The sequence below is a fragment of the Leptosomus discolor genome, chromosome 21 (genome assembly GCF_034619465.1).
Source record: "Leptosomus discolor isolate bLepDis1 chromosome 21, bLepDis1.hap2, whole genome shotgun sequence".
Classification (NCBI taxonomy): Eukaryota; Metazoa; Chordata; class Aves; order Leptosomiformes; family Leptosomidae; genus Leptosomus; species Leptosomus discolor.
This window is the reverse complement of record NC_141411.1, coordinates 720,075-734,266: the sequence shown is the minus strand read 5'-3', so window position 1 is coordinate 734,266 and position 14,192 is coordinate 720,075. Positions and strand designations below refer to the sequence as shown.

The 14,192-nt window shown below is 59.5% G+C and overlaps 1 protein-coding gene across 2 annotated transcripts; it reads right to left on the bottom strand.

The window, feature by feature from the left end:
- Nucleotides 1–7,749: 7,749 nt before the first annotated feature.
- Nucleotides 7,750–13,201, bottom strand: SLC16A1 (solute carrier family 16 member 1). Of its 2 annotated transcripts, none has more exons than XM_086476570.1 (4): nucleotides 12,985–13,201; nucleotides 9,711–9,854; nucleotides 8,315–9,183; nucleotides 7,750–8,022 (listed from the first exon to the last, which is right to left on the bottom strand). In XM_086476570.1, exons 1-4 carry the CDS (start codon nucleotides 13,199–13,201, stop codon nucleotides 7,750–7,752), a joined length of 1,503 nt encoding a protein of 500 aa, XP_086332696.1. The 2 variants fall into 2 exon arrangements, with proteins under 2 accessions (XP_086332696.1, XP_009947629.2); XM_009949327.2 differs by having other exon boundaries at nucleotides 7,750–8,027; nucleotides 8,320–9,183.
- Between the last annotated feature and the right edge of the window lie 991 nt (nucleotides 13,202–14,192).

The following is a 14,192-nucleotide window of genomic DNA, read 5'->3' as shown; positions in this document are numbered from 1 at the left end:
TCTTCTCGGCCATCTCCTAAGCTTGGGGCTGACCTGAGTTAGTAGCAAAAATTGGTCTGGGTGAGACCAAGTGTTTTATTTCAGGATGTTCCTGACGTATCAGTCCCTCACTGCTCTGCTCTCCAGCCCTGGCCCCGTCACTGGCTGCGATCTCCTGCACAGCCCCACAAGGATCCCCCTGGCCTCGCAGGGAGCCCAGCGCCGCTCCCAGCTCTGCCCAGGCCACGCACCTGCTGGCAAACAGTTCCAAAGCCACTGGACGCCCCTTGGGCTGCCCTGGCCACCCTGCCATGGGCACCGGTGCCAGGCTGCAGGTACGCGCAGGGCAGAGCTGGACCCTGCAGCGGGGATGGTTGGTGAGAAGCTCCTGCAGCACCCGCCGGCAGCGCAGGAGCGAAGTCTCTGCTGGCAGCTTCCCCTCCTGCCCCGGCGTGCTGGGGTGGATCAAGGGATTAACCTCCAGGATGTCTCTGGGAAGGGGATAATCACCAGCCCGTTTGCTGCAGTGTCAGTTGAAAGCTGGGTAAATCTGCTCCCTCCATGCAGATAAAAGCAATGAAGATATCAGAGATGTGACACACCGCAGTGTGGGACTTGACTCTTCATTACTGAGTCATCCAACTGCAGAATTGATTCCATTTTCACATGGTTTATTGCAGTTCAAAGCCTGGTTAGCTTCACCGTTCCATTGTCAGCGGGCTGCGGGCACTCCTGAGGCAGACATCAAAGGAAGGGGAGCGATGGAGGGGTCAGCGGTGGAGGGGTCAGAGATGGAGGGGTCAGTGGGAGGCTCGGGCCCTGCACCGGCGTGCGAGAGCAGCTCGGGCTCTGGACCAAGGAGCCTCCGTGACACCACTTTGCTCCCCACAGCTCAGCTGCCCCATGCCGGCGGCAGGGGATGGGACAGAGGGGAGGTGGGAGACCAGCACCGCTGGAGGAGGGATGCAGCTCACTGCCTGACGGGGAGGAGATGAAAGCGAGACGCTGATCTGTAATTGCAAACAATTAAATTCACAAAAACAGGCTCATTCTTATGCACAAGATGCGGCCTCTAATTAAATTTTAAACATGTTTCATTTTCTGTCTTTTCCCCCCTAATTTTCCATGGAAGGTAATTAGCTATCTTTTTTCTGTGGGTACGTAATTAATTAATACTTTGTTAATCGTGGCCGGGATCATACTGCTTTGATTTACTCAGTGTTAATCTTTCCCCAGTGCAATTATCACTCCCAGCTCTCATGCCCGGCGTCGCAGGTGCAGGCAGCCTGGGTTGACTCGGCACAGCCCTGCCCACACCCCGGCCGGCAGCCCTCAGCCCCCTGGGGTCCCATCCCAGCTCCCACCCGCACCCCAAATTCACCGGCCTCCCCGCACCCTGCCAGCACCGTGCCCCCTGCTGCCGGCACAAACCCCCTCATCCACCCGCTGCAAGAACAGGCCCCAGCAGGGACGTCGGAGCTGGGGTGCAGCCTCCGGACCCCCGGGATGCTGGTGGCTCGTGGGGTTGGTGGGGGCACCGGGCGTGGGTGCTGCTGGGGGAGCAGGGCCGTGGGGGGGTGGCTGCCACGCGAGGGGGCTCATGCAGCCGGATCCGACGCTGCACCGCCTGTGTGGTGCTGTGCACGGCGAGGCCAGGGCCTCGCAGCAGCCCGTGGCCCCACAAAGGCCACCTCCCCGCAGCGATTTGGGCGGCGGGTTTGCCCCTTCCTCGGGCTGCCTCCCACCTGCTCAGGAGCGTTGCCGCACGGCGCAGGAGCCCGGCTGGCCCCTGCCCAGAGCACCGGCTGCCCGATGCCTCTGTGAGCCCTGAGGGCTCCCAGCACAGCACCGGCCCCAGCCCCAGCCCCACAGCCCCAGCCCTCTGCTCTGGGGCCACTGGGCCCACCCTGGCCCCTGTGTCCCCACTCCCACCCCACGTGGGGATGGTCTTTGCCCACTGCAGCACTGACACTTTGCCAGTTCTCGTGTGAGAACTGTTCCTCCCGGTCTCCAGGGCCACGTCCTGAAATGGGCACATCTTGGCACCGTGCAACATCCAACATGCGGGAAGAGGGGCTGGCGGCAGGCCTGGCTCGGGGCTCCTGGAGGAGCAGGGCGTTGTGCTGCACCATGCTGGGACCAAGCCTTTGCCCTTGCCGTGGCTGACGGTGGTCCCGAGGCAGTCGAGCCCTGAGCCATTCCCGGCGTAGGTCACCAGTGTTGTGCCCCAGCCCTAATTCTACCAGCAACCAGCCGCTCTGGCTGTAAATCTCAGTGGCTGGCTCTGCAAGCCACCAGCACAGCCCCTTCTCATGACAAATAGGAATAATTAAATTCATATCAAGGCACAGAGAAACATCACAGGGCAGCACAGCAATAAAAGCTGCTGTTGAGACACTGACAGCCCAAGAGGGATGAGCAGGCGATGCACTGCGGCCCCAGGAGGCTCTGCTGATTTACGGCAGAGTGAATCAGCTCGTCCCCTGCACTGGGGGAAGCCAGTCTTGCGGCTCCCTCCTGCCAGGCCCAGCAGCGTCCAGGGTGGCCACGAGCATCCCCTCCTCCCGCTGCTGTACACCGGGGTGCAGGACGGGCAGGGCGGTGGGCACAGCTCTGGGCACAGACGGGCATTTGGCCAAGGCACCAGCCCCGGCGGCTGCGGGCCCCTCCTGGCTGCCAGCGCAGCAGCCGTCAGCCGGCACCGCCGCGAGCCTGGGGTGCTGGGGATGTGCCTGGGCCCATCGTGGGGCCAGCGCAGCCTCTTCCCACCGCGCACAGTCACGGCACGCGGCGCAGACAGGACCAGCCTGCACGCTGCCTGCCTCCAGCCAGCGTTTCGCACGAACACGTCCTTCGCCTTGTTGGCCCGGAGCCACCCCGAGCACCCTACGGGCACCCCGGCTGCAGCGTCCCAGCCCCTGCCCAGGCAGCGCTGTGCACCCCCGGACCTTGGGGCTGTTCTCCAAGGCTGCACCTCAGTAACATGAGGAAGCCACAATTTGCGTGATGCAGAGCAAAGGTCTCGGGTCCACCCAGGGAAAAAGCCCGGGCAAAGTGCAGCAGAGCTTGTCCTTGGTGGTGTTTGCAGTGAGCACAGCCCATCCGCCCCACGGGAGCCTCCCCGGGGCCCGTGCTGTGCCCTGCCATCACCATGCAGCAGTGGAGCATCGCTCACCTGCCCCGTAATGGCTCCATGACACAGGCAAAGGGCTCTCATTAACAGAATATAATGTGTAGTGAAAACAATTGATGATCATCTTGTAGCAATTGATTATCTGTCTCCGGTAATGCCGCGTTGCTCGTACATTAAGGGGCCGTTGCTTTTCCCTGCAGAGTCCAGCCCAGGCTGAGCACGCAGCCACGGCCGTGGCCATCCACCCAGTCCTGCTCATCTCCCCCCATGCCGCAGACAGGGCTGTCCAGCCCCAGCGCTGAACTGGGGTGCTCACCGCACCGGTGCAGGCAGGCAGAGAGCTCTGCCTGCGCTGGGGCACGAGCCCAGAGCCAACCCTGTCCCGTGGGCAGCGCGAGAAGGAAGAGGAGGAGGAGGAAGGCTTCCCTGAGGGCCATCAGCTCCTTCTGCGGGTTCCTCCAGCACCTCAGCTGCAAGATGGGGGGGGTTGGGTGATGCTGGAGGAAGGGTCTCTGCAGCCACCGTTCATTTCCCAGCCTTTGTGGGAGCGGAGGTGGGCGCTGCGGGGCTGCCGCCATTCCCACGCACCCGCCTGCAGCGAGAAGGTGGCAGCGGCAACGTGGATGGCACCGACCACCCCGCTGCTGCTCCTCGCCCCTGTCCCAGCCAGGGCGGGCACCTGCTGCCTCCTGCCCACCGGGCAGTGCCGGCCATGGGACAGGACAGGCTGTCGCCCTCCCCGGCACGGTGCTCGCCTCAGCATTGCCCAGGCCAGCGCCTTCGCGGGCGGCTGGGAACGGCAGCCGTTGTTTGCAGAGCAGCAGCCCTGACCGCTCGGCCAGAGCTGCACACTCAGCAGAACCCAAATCTCCTGAAAAAACTGAATAAACTCCCCGGGCGGAGCAGGAGCTGGGCAGGGACCCAGATCCCCTCCTCATGCTTGTCACATGAATGAGCTCTGTGGCCGCGCTCCCCCTCTCACTGAAGGGGATTGTGCCGCATTGTGGGGAGGATTAGGCCGTTTCAGGAGGCTGGGAGCGTCTGTGCATGCGGGGCTGCCCTCTCCCCTGCCTGCCCTGGCCCCCCAAGGTACTGCAGGCATCAGGGCAGGAGCTGCTGCCCCACAGAAAAGGGACTGGGGTCCCACAGGGGCTGGGGTGCACTCGGGCAGCCCCCAGAGAAGTGGTGGGTTGAGGATGCCCCAACACCAGGGCAGAGGCAGGAGCAGCTCCCCAGCCCCTGCATCTGCAGCGGGTCACCCAGTGACCTCCCCTCGTGCCCCCCAAACCCCCTAAAGCAGGGAAGGCAGCCCACAGCCTGGGTTTGCCTGGCTCACCCCGGCTCCCACCAGCCGCACCGTCCCCAGCCAGCAGTCAGCGGCTGGCAGCGGTTCCCGGCCGGCGGCTGGAGCGACCGCCTGCTCCCCTGGGAGCCCCCGCACCCCCCCAGCCACTGCTGAACATTTCTGACCGGCGACCTCAGATGTTTGGGAAAACAAACTGCACGGGAATTAGCTCCCAAGTATTTCCTCAATTCTGCCCGCTATGAAGAGAATTTTATTTTGCTCCCCCCAGGAGGAAGGAAGGCGGCCTGGCGGAGCACGCAGAGGAAATCGAGGCGGGGGGGACGCCGGCTTGGCAGCCCCGCGATCAGCGGGGGCTGACGGCAATGCCCACATCACTCACCCGCTGCCACCCGCACCTCTTGGCCCAGGGAGGGGGGAAGCACCCACGTCCCCACGGGCTTTCTGTGGCCCTTTGCAGAGGCATCGCCTCAGCCGTCCCCAGCCTGCTCCGGTCAAGCCGTCCCGCAGGTTCAGCCCGCAGGGTGTCCCTGCACAGGGGCTCTCACAGAGCAGCACCTCCCTGAAGGCACCAAGGGCTGGTCTGAGCACCCACCACATGCTCGCCCACCACCGCGGCAAAGGCCAGGGCTCCCGCCCGTTACGCCGTGCCCTACGGCTGATTTTAGCTCCTGTTTTACGGGTAGGTAACAGTGAGGGGCTCCAGGAGCCAAGCCCCGCTCCCCAGCCCTGCAGATACCTTTGCTCACAGAAATAATGTGACTAAATATAGCCCTGCTCCTCCTGCGAGCTGAGCCATGGGGCACAGAGACAGCCCTGCCCGGCCAGGCTGCCGCGGGAGGAGAGGCTTGCTGCAGGGCAGAGTCCGTGCCCTGCCATGGCACGCAGCGAGGCCCCCGTGCTCTGCCCTCACAAGCAGGCAATTACCTGAGCTCTAGCCTGAGTCACTTTACAGCCGAATGCAGGGCAAGAGCAAGTTCCTCCTTCGTCCTTCACCTGCCCTTGCACAGCACGCCCCGTGCGACGGCAGGCCAGGGCAGGCAGGAGCCCCGTGCCCAGGGAGGGTGGGCACGGCCCTCGCTGGGGAGGGCAACAGATGCTTCTTTTGGCACAGGCATGGTCAGTGCTCGGTGGCCATCAGCCTCACAGCCCACGCCCCCTCCTGCTGCCCCCACCCAGTGACCCCACCTGACTGGGAGACTCAGCCCCAGTGGACACTGCCCCACACAGAGGGGAGCAGGCAGGGCTGGCAGCTCCTCCGTACCTACAGACACAGGCAGGAGAGGGGCAGCTCCTCAGGGCTGGTTCATTGCAATGTGAACCCGTTACTGCAGCTCCAGCAATTATGAAAATACAATTACTTGGCTTTCCAGTACCACAGCTCAGCACTGTACAACAAAATCCTTTTGTACAAAACACTCTATTGTCTTTATAAAGTTACTCTACACTATGAAAAAACCCTGGCCTGCTTCCTGTGAGATTTAGACCGAAACAAAGCCCAAAGTGTCCCTGTGGTCGAGGGAGCACAAGGAGAGCGGCCACAGTGCAGGGCCTGGCCCCGCCAGGGGCTCCAGGGCCCCCGGGACAGCTCCATCAGGAAAATCATCACTGACCCCCTCCTTTGGCCACTCCAGTGCCAGGCTCGGGGAAGGAGACAGCACAGACACATGGACAGCAGGAGAGTCTGCCCCTCACTTGTGCACAGATGTTTAAGCATGTGTCCACCCCCCTCGCAATAAAGAGGGATCTCAAGGCTTCCACGGGTGTCCTGGAAAGGGCAGGGGAACAGAAATGTCTCCAAAACCAGAGCGCATGGGGACACTCAGCTGTGGCCATCCCCAACCAAAGCCACCTCTTGCAGTTGAAGAGGTAGGAAAGGGGCACCTCACCCTCGCTGGATGGAGACCAGCTTCCACAGCCGGCAGGACCCGCTCAGTGGGAGCCTTTGGGTGCTGGAGCAGCAGATGGAGACTCGGGCTCTGCCACAGCCCCACTCACCCCTCCCCAAAACCGACCCTAAATATATGTCATCTGGTACACAGAAGTATGACTCTAGGAAATAATTTCAACATTTGATGGGTAAATTGTAAAAAAAACAAGTTTATTTGAAAAAAACTCAGCCTCTTACATTATTTCTGATCAACATTTACTAGAACTTGAGAGCCATTAACCTGCTCCACGTACGTTGAGATATTTTCCAACACTAAAAAATAAAAAATAAATACGTACAAATTCTTTCCTCCCCCTTACGTGTCCTAGATGTGAGTGGTTAGGCATCCACTGCCTTAAGGTCTCAGTTGAACAGAAGCAAGTAAAAGAGGTTTCTCTAAGAGATAGAAGAGCGAAAGCAGAAGGCCTGTCTCAGGGATGTACCATCTCCACCTGCCCCACCCAGCCCCTCTGCTCTGCCCAGGGTCAGGCACCCAAAACGCCCGTCTGGGGGGGCCGATCAGCGCAGGGGTGCTCCGGCAGAAACCCACCCCGTGGGCGGCACAGCCCCGCGGCAGGACCGAGGCCGGCACCCCGACCCGGCACCGCCAGCCGAGCCCCCACCTTAGCACTCATCTCGCATCACCCAGCGTTGGGCTGAGAAGAGGCACCGCCAGGGCAGGGTCGGGGGGCAGGGGGGGACCCCAGCCCTCCCCATGGAGGGACACTGCCCGATGTGAACCGCAGCCATCCTCCTCCAACCCTAATATCCCGTGAGAGCACAGCTACAGAAGAGGGACTTTAAAGAACTACAGTAGCTAAAGTGTTTTCAAAACATACCTAAAAACCACCTACAGAGCCAGGAGGCACCGGGCACGGGAGCCGAAGACCACCCTGCCCCGTGCCCGGATCTCCCCCTCCGCGGAGGGCCTGCGGTAAGAAGCGTGTGAAGCAGTATTCATCCAGGGCTGGCCCTGAAGCCCATCGCGCTTCAACAAATACAGTATCCTGCTTTTTATGGCTTTTTAACAACAAAACTCCCCAGAACACACACATACACACCCCCACCCCCAAGCAGAATACAGAGCTAAAGCACAGTTTAGAGTTAAGGCTCGTCCAGATTCAGCTAGATATGAAGACTGTAAGGCACGTATTAGTACATTCGTGTTACTGTTAAAAAGCCAGACTATAAAAAGCCCCCCTGCCCCCCAACACACGAGGATACTGCGTGTGTAGCCCTGTTACCTTTGTTGAACACAGATGGAAAGACAATTCAGAGCCTGGTTAAAAATGAACACCTGGTTTAAACACTTCTCACGGCCGCCCAGCGCCAGCTGAGCACTGCACCGGCCGCCGCGCCAGGGCAGCGGCGCTTCCCCGACACTCCGGGATTGAGACCGGTCCCTCACATGTGGCTCTCCTCCTCTTTGACACCGTCCTCCGCGCTCTTCTGAGGCGAGGGGGCCACATCGTTGTTTGCCTCTTTCTGCTTCTCGGCCTCGTCGATGTTGGTCTCCTCCTCCTTCCCTTCCTTTCTCACCTTCTCCTCCGCCTTCTGTTCCTTTGCCACCAGGCGGTAGTTGATGCCCATCCCGATGAAGAGGTAGATCCCAGAGACGATGAGGATGATCCCACAGGCCCAGTACGTGTACTTGTAGTCACCGTACATGTCGTTGAGCTTCCCTGAGGAACAGAGAGGGGACAGCTTAACAAGGTAACGCCAGAACTGCTCCAGGTGATGGAGATGTTCCCAAGAGCAGCCTGAGCCCATCACCCTCTGCTTCAGGCCCTTATTCCTCCGGCCACTGCTCCCCCACCCTGTGCCAGGGACTCAGACCCCACTTCCTCGGCCATCCCTCAGACACTGGGGTGGCCTCAGGGCCAGTGCTCGCCCCTGTCCCAAGGGCAGCCCAAGGCTCAGGGGGACCCGTCACCGCTCAGCGAGGCCAGGCAGGACGGGCGCAGCACACCCTACCTAGCAGAGGGGGTCCCAGAAGCACAGGGCAGCACTCCACGATGGTCACCAGTCCGACGGCGCTGGAGAACCGGTGCGCTCCCACCAGGTCCATCAGGGTCTCAAACAGGACCGAGCTCAGCCAGCCGAAGGCAAAGCCAAAGAAGCCGGCATAAATGCAGAAGCCGGCATAGGTGGTGGACATGGGGGCCAAGAGGTGGCACACCCCGTTGTAAATCACAGAGACGGCGAAGAAATACTGGACTCTCGGTCTGATCCACTTGGTGTTTGCCACCAGTCCCATAGAAGGTCGGGCCACCATGTCTACGAAGGCCAGGATGGAGAGCAGGAAGGCTGCAGACTCGTTAGCAATCTTCTTGCTCTTCGCATAATTGCTGAGAAAGACCAAGGGAGTGAACAGCCCGAAGAACATGATCACGTTGCCCGACAGATAGAGCAGGAAGCCCCTGTGCGTGAACAGCGACAGGTCCAAGAACTTGTTGATCGTCTGGAAAAACGTGGTCTTCTGTTTCTTGGTCTTCCCACCGATGAGGTCTGTGCTGGTGTCACCGTCGTCCTTTTTCACCGCCTTCCCAGCTTCCTGCAGCACCTCCTTAGTGGCCTCTTTCTTCAGCTGATCCGGCTTGGGGCCTATGGGCCGCATCAGGGATCCGGCGACGCAGCAGTTCAGCAAGAGACCGCCGAGGATGAGGAAGCTGCCGCGCCAGCCGAATATGCCGAAGAAGAGCTGGTTCACGGGAGCCAGGGTGGAGAGGAACACGGGGCTGCCCGCCATCGCCAGCCCATTGGCCAGGGGACGCTTCTTGAAGAAGTACTTGCCGATCATGGTTAAGGCTGGGTTCAAGTTAAACGCGAGTCCAAGGCCTGAAGGAGAGAAGAGACGAGGGGCTCAGAGCTCAACCACCCCCACAAGCCAGCAGCGATGGCAGGAGGGCTGGTGGGATGAGCGGGGTTTCGGGTCTGGGGGTTTCACAGCTCCGTTTTGGCTGTATTCACTTCTCAACTGCACGAGCAGCACTTGGCCCCTGCTGCTGGCTTGGGAGGAGGCGCCAAGGCAGAGCGAAGCCACACGCAGGAACTGGTGAGCTGGGAGGGGAGAACTGCCCCGGCTCGTGACAAACCTGATGTCAACTGGTGGGACACAGCCCTGACCCAGGGCAGGACCAACGGATGCTCTCTGTTCTCAGTACCACGTACTAGTCCCACACGCAGGTCTCCCCACGTTACACCACCAGGGCCATCTCTCATTAGAGTACGTAACAGGAATCAGGGTTCAAGCAAATTCACCACAGACATTCCCTAATAATCACTGGGTTCAAGTGTCTGCTCTTGCTGCCTCAGGAGAGGCCTTACCTCTGCTGCAGCCCCGTTAGGGCAGAGCCGTCACTTACCCCCTACCACCCCAACGCAGAAGTAGAGCTCCTCCACCGTGTTGCAGAAAGAGGCTGCGATCAGCCCACAGCCGGAGAGGCAGCCGCCAGCGATCATGATGGGCCGGCTGCCGTATTTGTTCACCAGGATGCTGCTGATGGGACCTAGGGTCGAAGGAGATACGCCCAGAGGTGAGTTATCTTCGCACGAGAGACCAGACAGATGCACGCGAGTGCACTGGAGGTTTATTGCTTCCAGCTTTCGCACAGTGACACTTCACCCAACGAGGGAACTGGGGTAAGGGGGAAGGACGGGAGGTTCAGAGGCAGCTGGAGATAAGAGTGACATTTGGTTAGAGCACAGAAAGCAGAGACTTCTGAGCAAGCTGCCTTCTGTGGGCTAAACTAGGAGCTGCCTGGGCACCCGTTGCCCCCAGGGACATGGATTTGGGACAGGGTGAAGCCACCTGCCCTGTGCAGTGCCCTGCTCTGGGCTGGGGGCTCTGCCCTGCCCATGGCCACCCACCCACCACGGGCTGGGGTCTCAGCAGCAAAGCAAGTGCACAGCAACTGCCCGTCTCCAGCGAGAAGTTTCTGATCAAGACCAAAGCTGTGAAGAAACAGTTTTGATGGGCGTGGGCGAAGCTCCCCGAGGGCTCGCAGGAGCAGCAGCACTGTGCCGCCCCCAGAGAAGGGGTGCTTCTGTTTTCACTGCCACCCCTAAGGCAGGAAAAGCCCAATTGCTCTGTACACCCGCCTCAAGTGCTTCATTATCAGGAGCTTTAATCCAAAGCAAACAGTGATTAGATACTGCGAAGCATGCTCTACAGACACTAAAATGTATTTAAATAAACTGAATGAACATCCATTGAATATTAACAGACCTAGCTTTGCCATTAACAGACAGCAAGCTTGTCAACATGTTATTCATGGGTCCTCAGACGCTACTTGACCTTTCTGCCCAGTTTAAACAAAGGCTGGAGAAGGTCACAGAAGCCCTGCTGCCGCAGAGCCTGGCCCAGCCCCGCAGCATCCCACTCTCCGCAGCCGGCGTGCTGCCTACGTGCCAGCCAGGGCAGCTCGCGCCAGCAGCTCCGACCTGACGCCACCAGCAGTTGGGAAGGGGCCATGTCCCTGGTTCCATGAGAGATGGCAGCAGGTCCCAGGGGCTGTCACGACACCCCAGGCCCCACACACTTCCCTGCGGAGCGCTCAGCACTTTGCAAAACCTGTACCTTGAACTCGGCAAATGTGATGCCCCTGGACAGAGTCTAAAGGCAGCAGCGGCCTTTCCTCTGGGAAATCCAGCCTGGAGCAGCAGGCTCCAAGGGCAGGTAGCGGGCAGCCACCTGCCTGGGCAGCACTGTGTACCCTGGTGGCAATTCCCCTCTTTTAACGGAGGAGAAAAAAAAAAAAAAAGACAAAAAGACGACTTCACACCCACTCCTATCTTAGATTCGCTTGAAGCATTTCTGACCAAATGTTAGCTGAGCTGTTTTGATTATTCATGCTGTGAAAAAGGGTAAGTAACAGAACCAGAGCCCTCCCTAATCCTAACGTGGAGCTGAGAAAGGGGCATCTGAGATCGTTACAGCCACACACCCTGACGGTGACTGCACGGGGTGGCTGTGTGGGGCTGCAGGACACGCCGCTCCACCAGCCCCAGCCCTGCCCGGGACAGGAGCTACCCCAGCTCTGCAAGACACCATCAGCCCAGGACATTTCACCAGAGCATGGGCTACTTTTTTTTTGCCTCCAAGCTAGCGCGCAGTTCCTGCAGGAAAGTGCCCTGGGGGACAGGCAGAATGGGATGCACACAGCGACCGCTCCAGCCCAATTCAGACCTGCAAAGGGCCTGGGCTCAGGCTGCAGGAGCCCTGCAACGAGCAAGTGGGGCAGCAGCATGTTCCCGGGCTCCGGCAGCCAGGGGATGCACCTGGACAGGTCTGGGGTACCTTCAGCATCCCTGCCAGCAGCTTACAGGCAAGCAGCTCAAGACCAGTGAGCTACTGGGGTTTTGTGGCACCAGTTCAAGGGGAGTGGGAAGGACAGTGTCAGCATTGAGGGAGGGGGACAGGGGGACGACCCCAGGACTGGAGGAAGGAGCTCCCACCCCAGCTGCCAGGCAGCGCTGCCCCCAGAGGAACCGGCTCTGAGCCATTAGGAGAGAAGGAATGGCCCAGATTGAGTCTCATTAAGGCAGTTACACAGTTTACAAGCTTGTTATAACATCAGAGCAGGGAAATGTGCTGGTCGCTTCGCTAGCTGAGCGAGGACAAAGCAGAGCCTGTTCCCCCGAAGGAAAAGCCTCGTGCTCAGCCGGCGCTGACGTCAGGTCCTTTCGATGCACACATGCAGCGGGGCCGCGGGCAGCTCGCCAGCCGGGGACGGCCGCCGGACAAGCTCCGATTCGCCTCTGGAGTGGACACAAGAGCAGGCTCCCAATAAGAGTTTCTTTCAGCCAAGTGACCCAGTGCAAAGCTGCGTTTGCAGGTGGGTACAAGACATGGGGTTTGGGACTGGCAAGGCAAGGGCTGGCAGTGCTCTGCCTGCTCCTCACCGGCTGGACAAGCATAAAGCACACAGCTTGGGGATTAAAAGACTTCAAGAAGCAGTTTATGAAGGACAAGGGAGGGGAGCTGCTTCAGTTTTAAGTAGTTTCGCTTTATTCTGCTCATGTCTCTCCATTTCCAGCGCACACTGCCACCCTCAAACAGCACACGCTGCCTACGGCTCAGCACCAGGGAGGAAGAACATGCAGCACCAGGTTTCAGTGCACCCCAGAGCATAGCCAAGCCATCAGAGCTAACAAGAAACTGGGCACAGATCCCTAGATACAGCCACTGTTTGCTGGATTAAAAGAAACTTAAAAAAAAATCCATGTCTTATCTACACAAAAGAGACCCCGTGAGCGGGGCTCCTACGCGTGGCACAGCAGCTCCCCCGGCCTTCAGGCAGGCGCTGGAAGCAGACACAGCGTCCGCAGCACACCGTAACAAGGACAAGGGCAGAATTACACAAGTCGTAATTCCCCGGAAAGATATTACTTACAGCTTTGCAGAGGACAGATTAACCCGGTTTTTGCATTCTGGGCATTAAATAGAACTTTTTGAGCAACCTCCTTCAAGCAAACTCTGAGGGAAGTTTTGCTCTCATGTAAGGAGAGAATTCCAGCTTTTAGCCAAGTTTTGGTTGTCGTCACTACAGCAAGGCGCGAATCATCGGGCCCAGCAGAAGAGCCACATCCTGTGCTGCAACGCACAAGCACGTGTACTGGTGCCCCCAGTCCACTTACCTCCTGCGTACATAACAGCCAGCATGATGGAGGAGATCCATGAGACTTTGCTGCTGGATGCGTTGAAGATTACCTCAATCTCTTTGAAGAACACAGTGATGGATTTGGGGAAAGCATAGGAAAACCCAATGGAGATGAAGGCTCCGATGACCACGGCCCATCCCCATCCTCCTTCAGGAGGAGTGTATCCCACGGGGCCTCCGATGGCCGGTGGCATCTCGAACCAAGTTGGTGATGACTCAGTTGGGGTTCAAAGATCTGCAAAGGACAAAGCATCGCCTCAGCTGAAAGCAGATGGCTGCATCCCTGCTCCCTGGCACACAACGGCACGGCTCGAGCCCTGCTCGCAAGGCTGGCACAGCACCGGCGCCCCGGACCGCCACCGGGAGAGCTGATCCGAGAGGCGAGCACAGGGAGCTCGCCAGCACACTGGCCTCCTAAGGCCATCCCAAAACACATGCTCGGATCGCAGCTGGCCTTTAAGAGCCCTGGTCAGCAGGTATTCATAAGCAATAAATTTAGGACACGATACCCTGTCCTAAGCAGAAAAGGGCAGGCGATGCCCTTGCTAGCAGCAGGGGAGACCGGCTGGACCTGCGGAGAGTTGAGCAGGGCAACGGCCGGTCTGGTCAGGGTCCGCCTGCCCGGGGAAAGCCCCTTCAGCTCCTCCAGGAGTGCGATCCCAGCACACCGCAGAATCCCGGGAAGCCCCAGGCCGCCTGTAGCAGGAGCAGCGGCAGCAGCAGACCCGGGTTGTTAAATGCAGACACACCAGGGGAAGTAAGGCCACACGCACGAGCCAGGACACCTCCATTTCTGCGAGGAAAGAGCAGCCTGGCCAGCCCTGAAGGTCAAGGGCTACAGCTAAACATAGCCCGAGCGGTGACTGAGGAAGGCTCCTGCACGCTGCCAGCACTGCCCAGGGACGGGAGGCGGGTCTGCCCAGAGCAGCCCTGGCAGAGCCCGGATTCCCAGGGCTTGGCTCCAGCTGGGCACCCCCCAACCCAGCTGCAGCCAAACCCTCCTCCCCTACCAAAAAGGCCAAGCAGGTTTCATGAAAGCGTAAAAACAATTCACCTTAAAAGCTCAAGACCAGAAGGGATTAGGAAACAAAGTAAGTGGGGAAATGCCACCCAGGCTCGCTGAAGCGTGGAATCCCCTCGGAGAGGCCGAGGAGCGAGAGGCCGATTCGGAGCAGTTTGGAGACC

Excerpts from the sequence above, each read along its gene's own strand:
- SLC16A1 (XM_086476570.1), bottom strand. The coding sequence starts at position 13,201 with ATGCCACCGGCCATCGGAGGCCCCGTGGGATACACTCCTCCTGAAGGA. Across the intron at positions 9,855-12,984 it reads GGCTGTTATGTACGCAGGAG|GTCCCATCAGCAGCATCCTG; the intron begins GTAAGTGGACTG and ends CTTCGACCCTAG. Across the intron at positions 8,023-8,314 it reads GACCCCCTCTGCTAGGTAGG|CTCAACGACATGTACGGTGA; the intron begins GTGTGCTGCGCC and ends TCCTCAGGGAAG.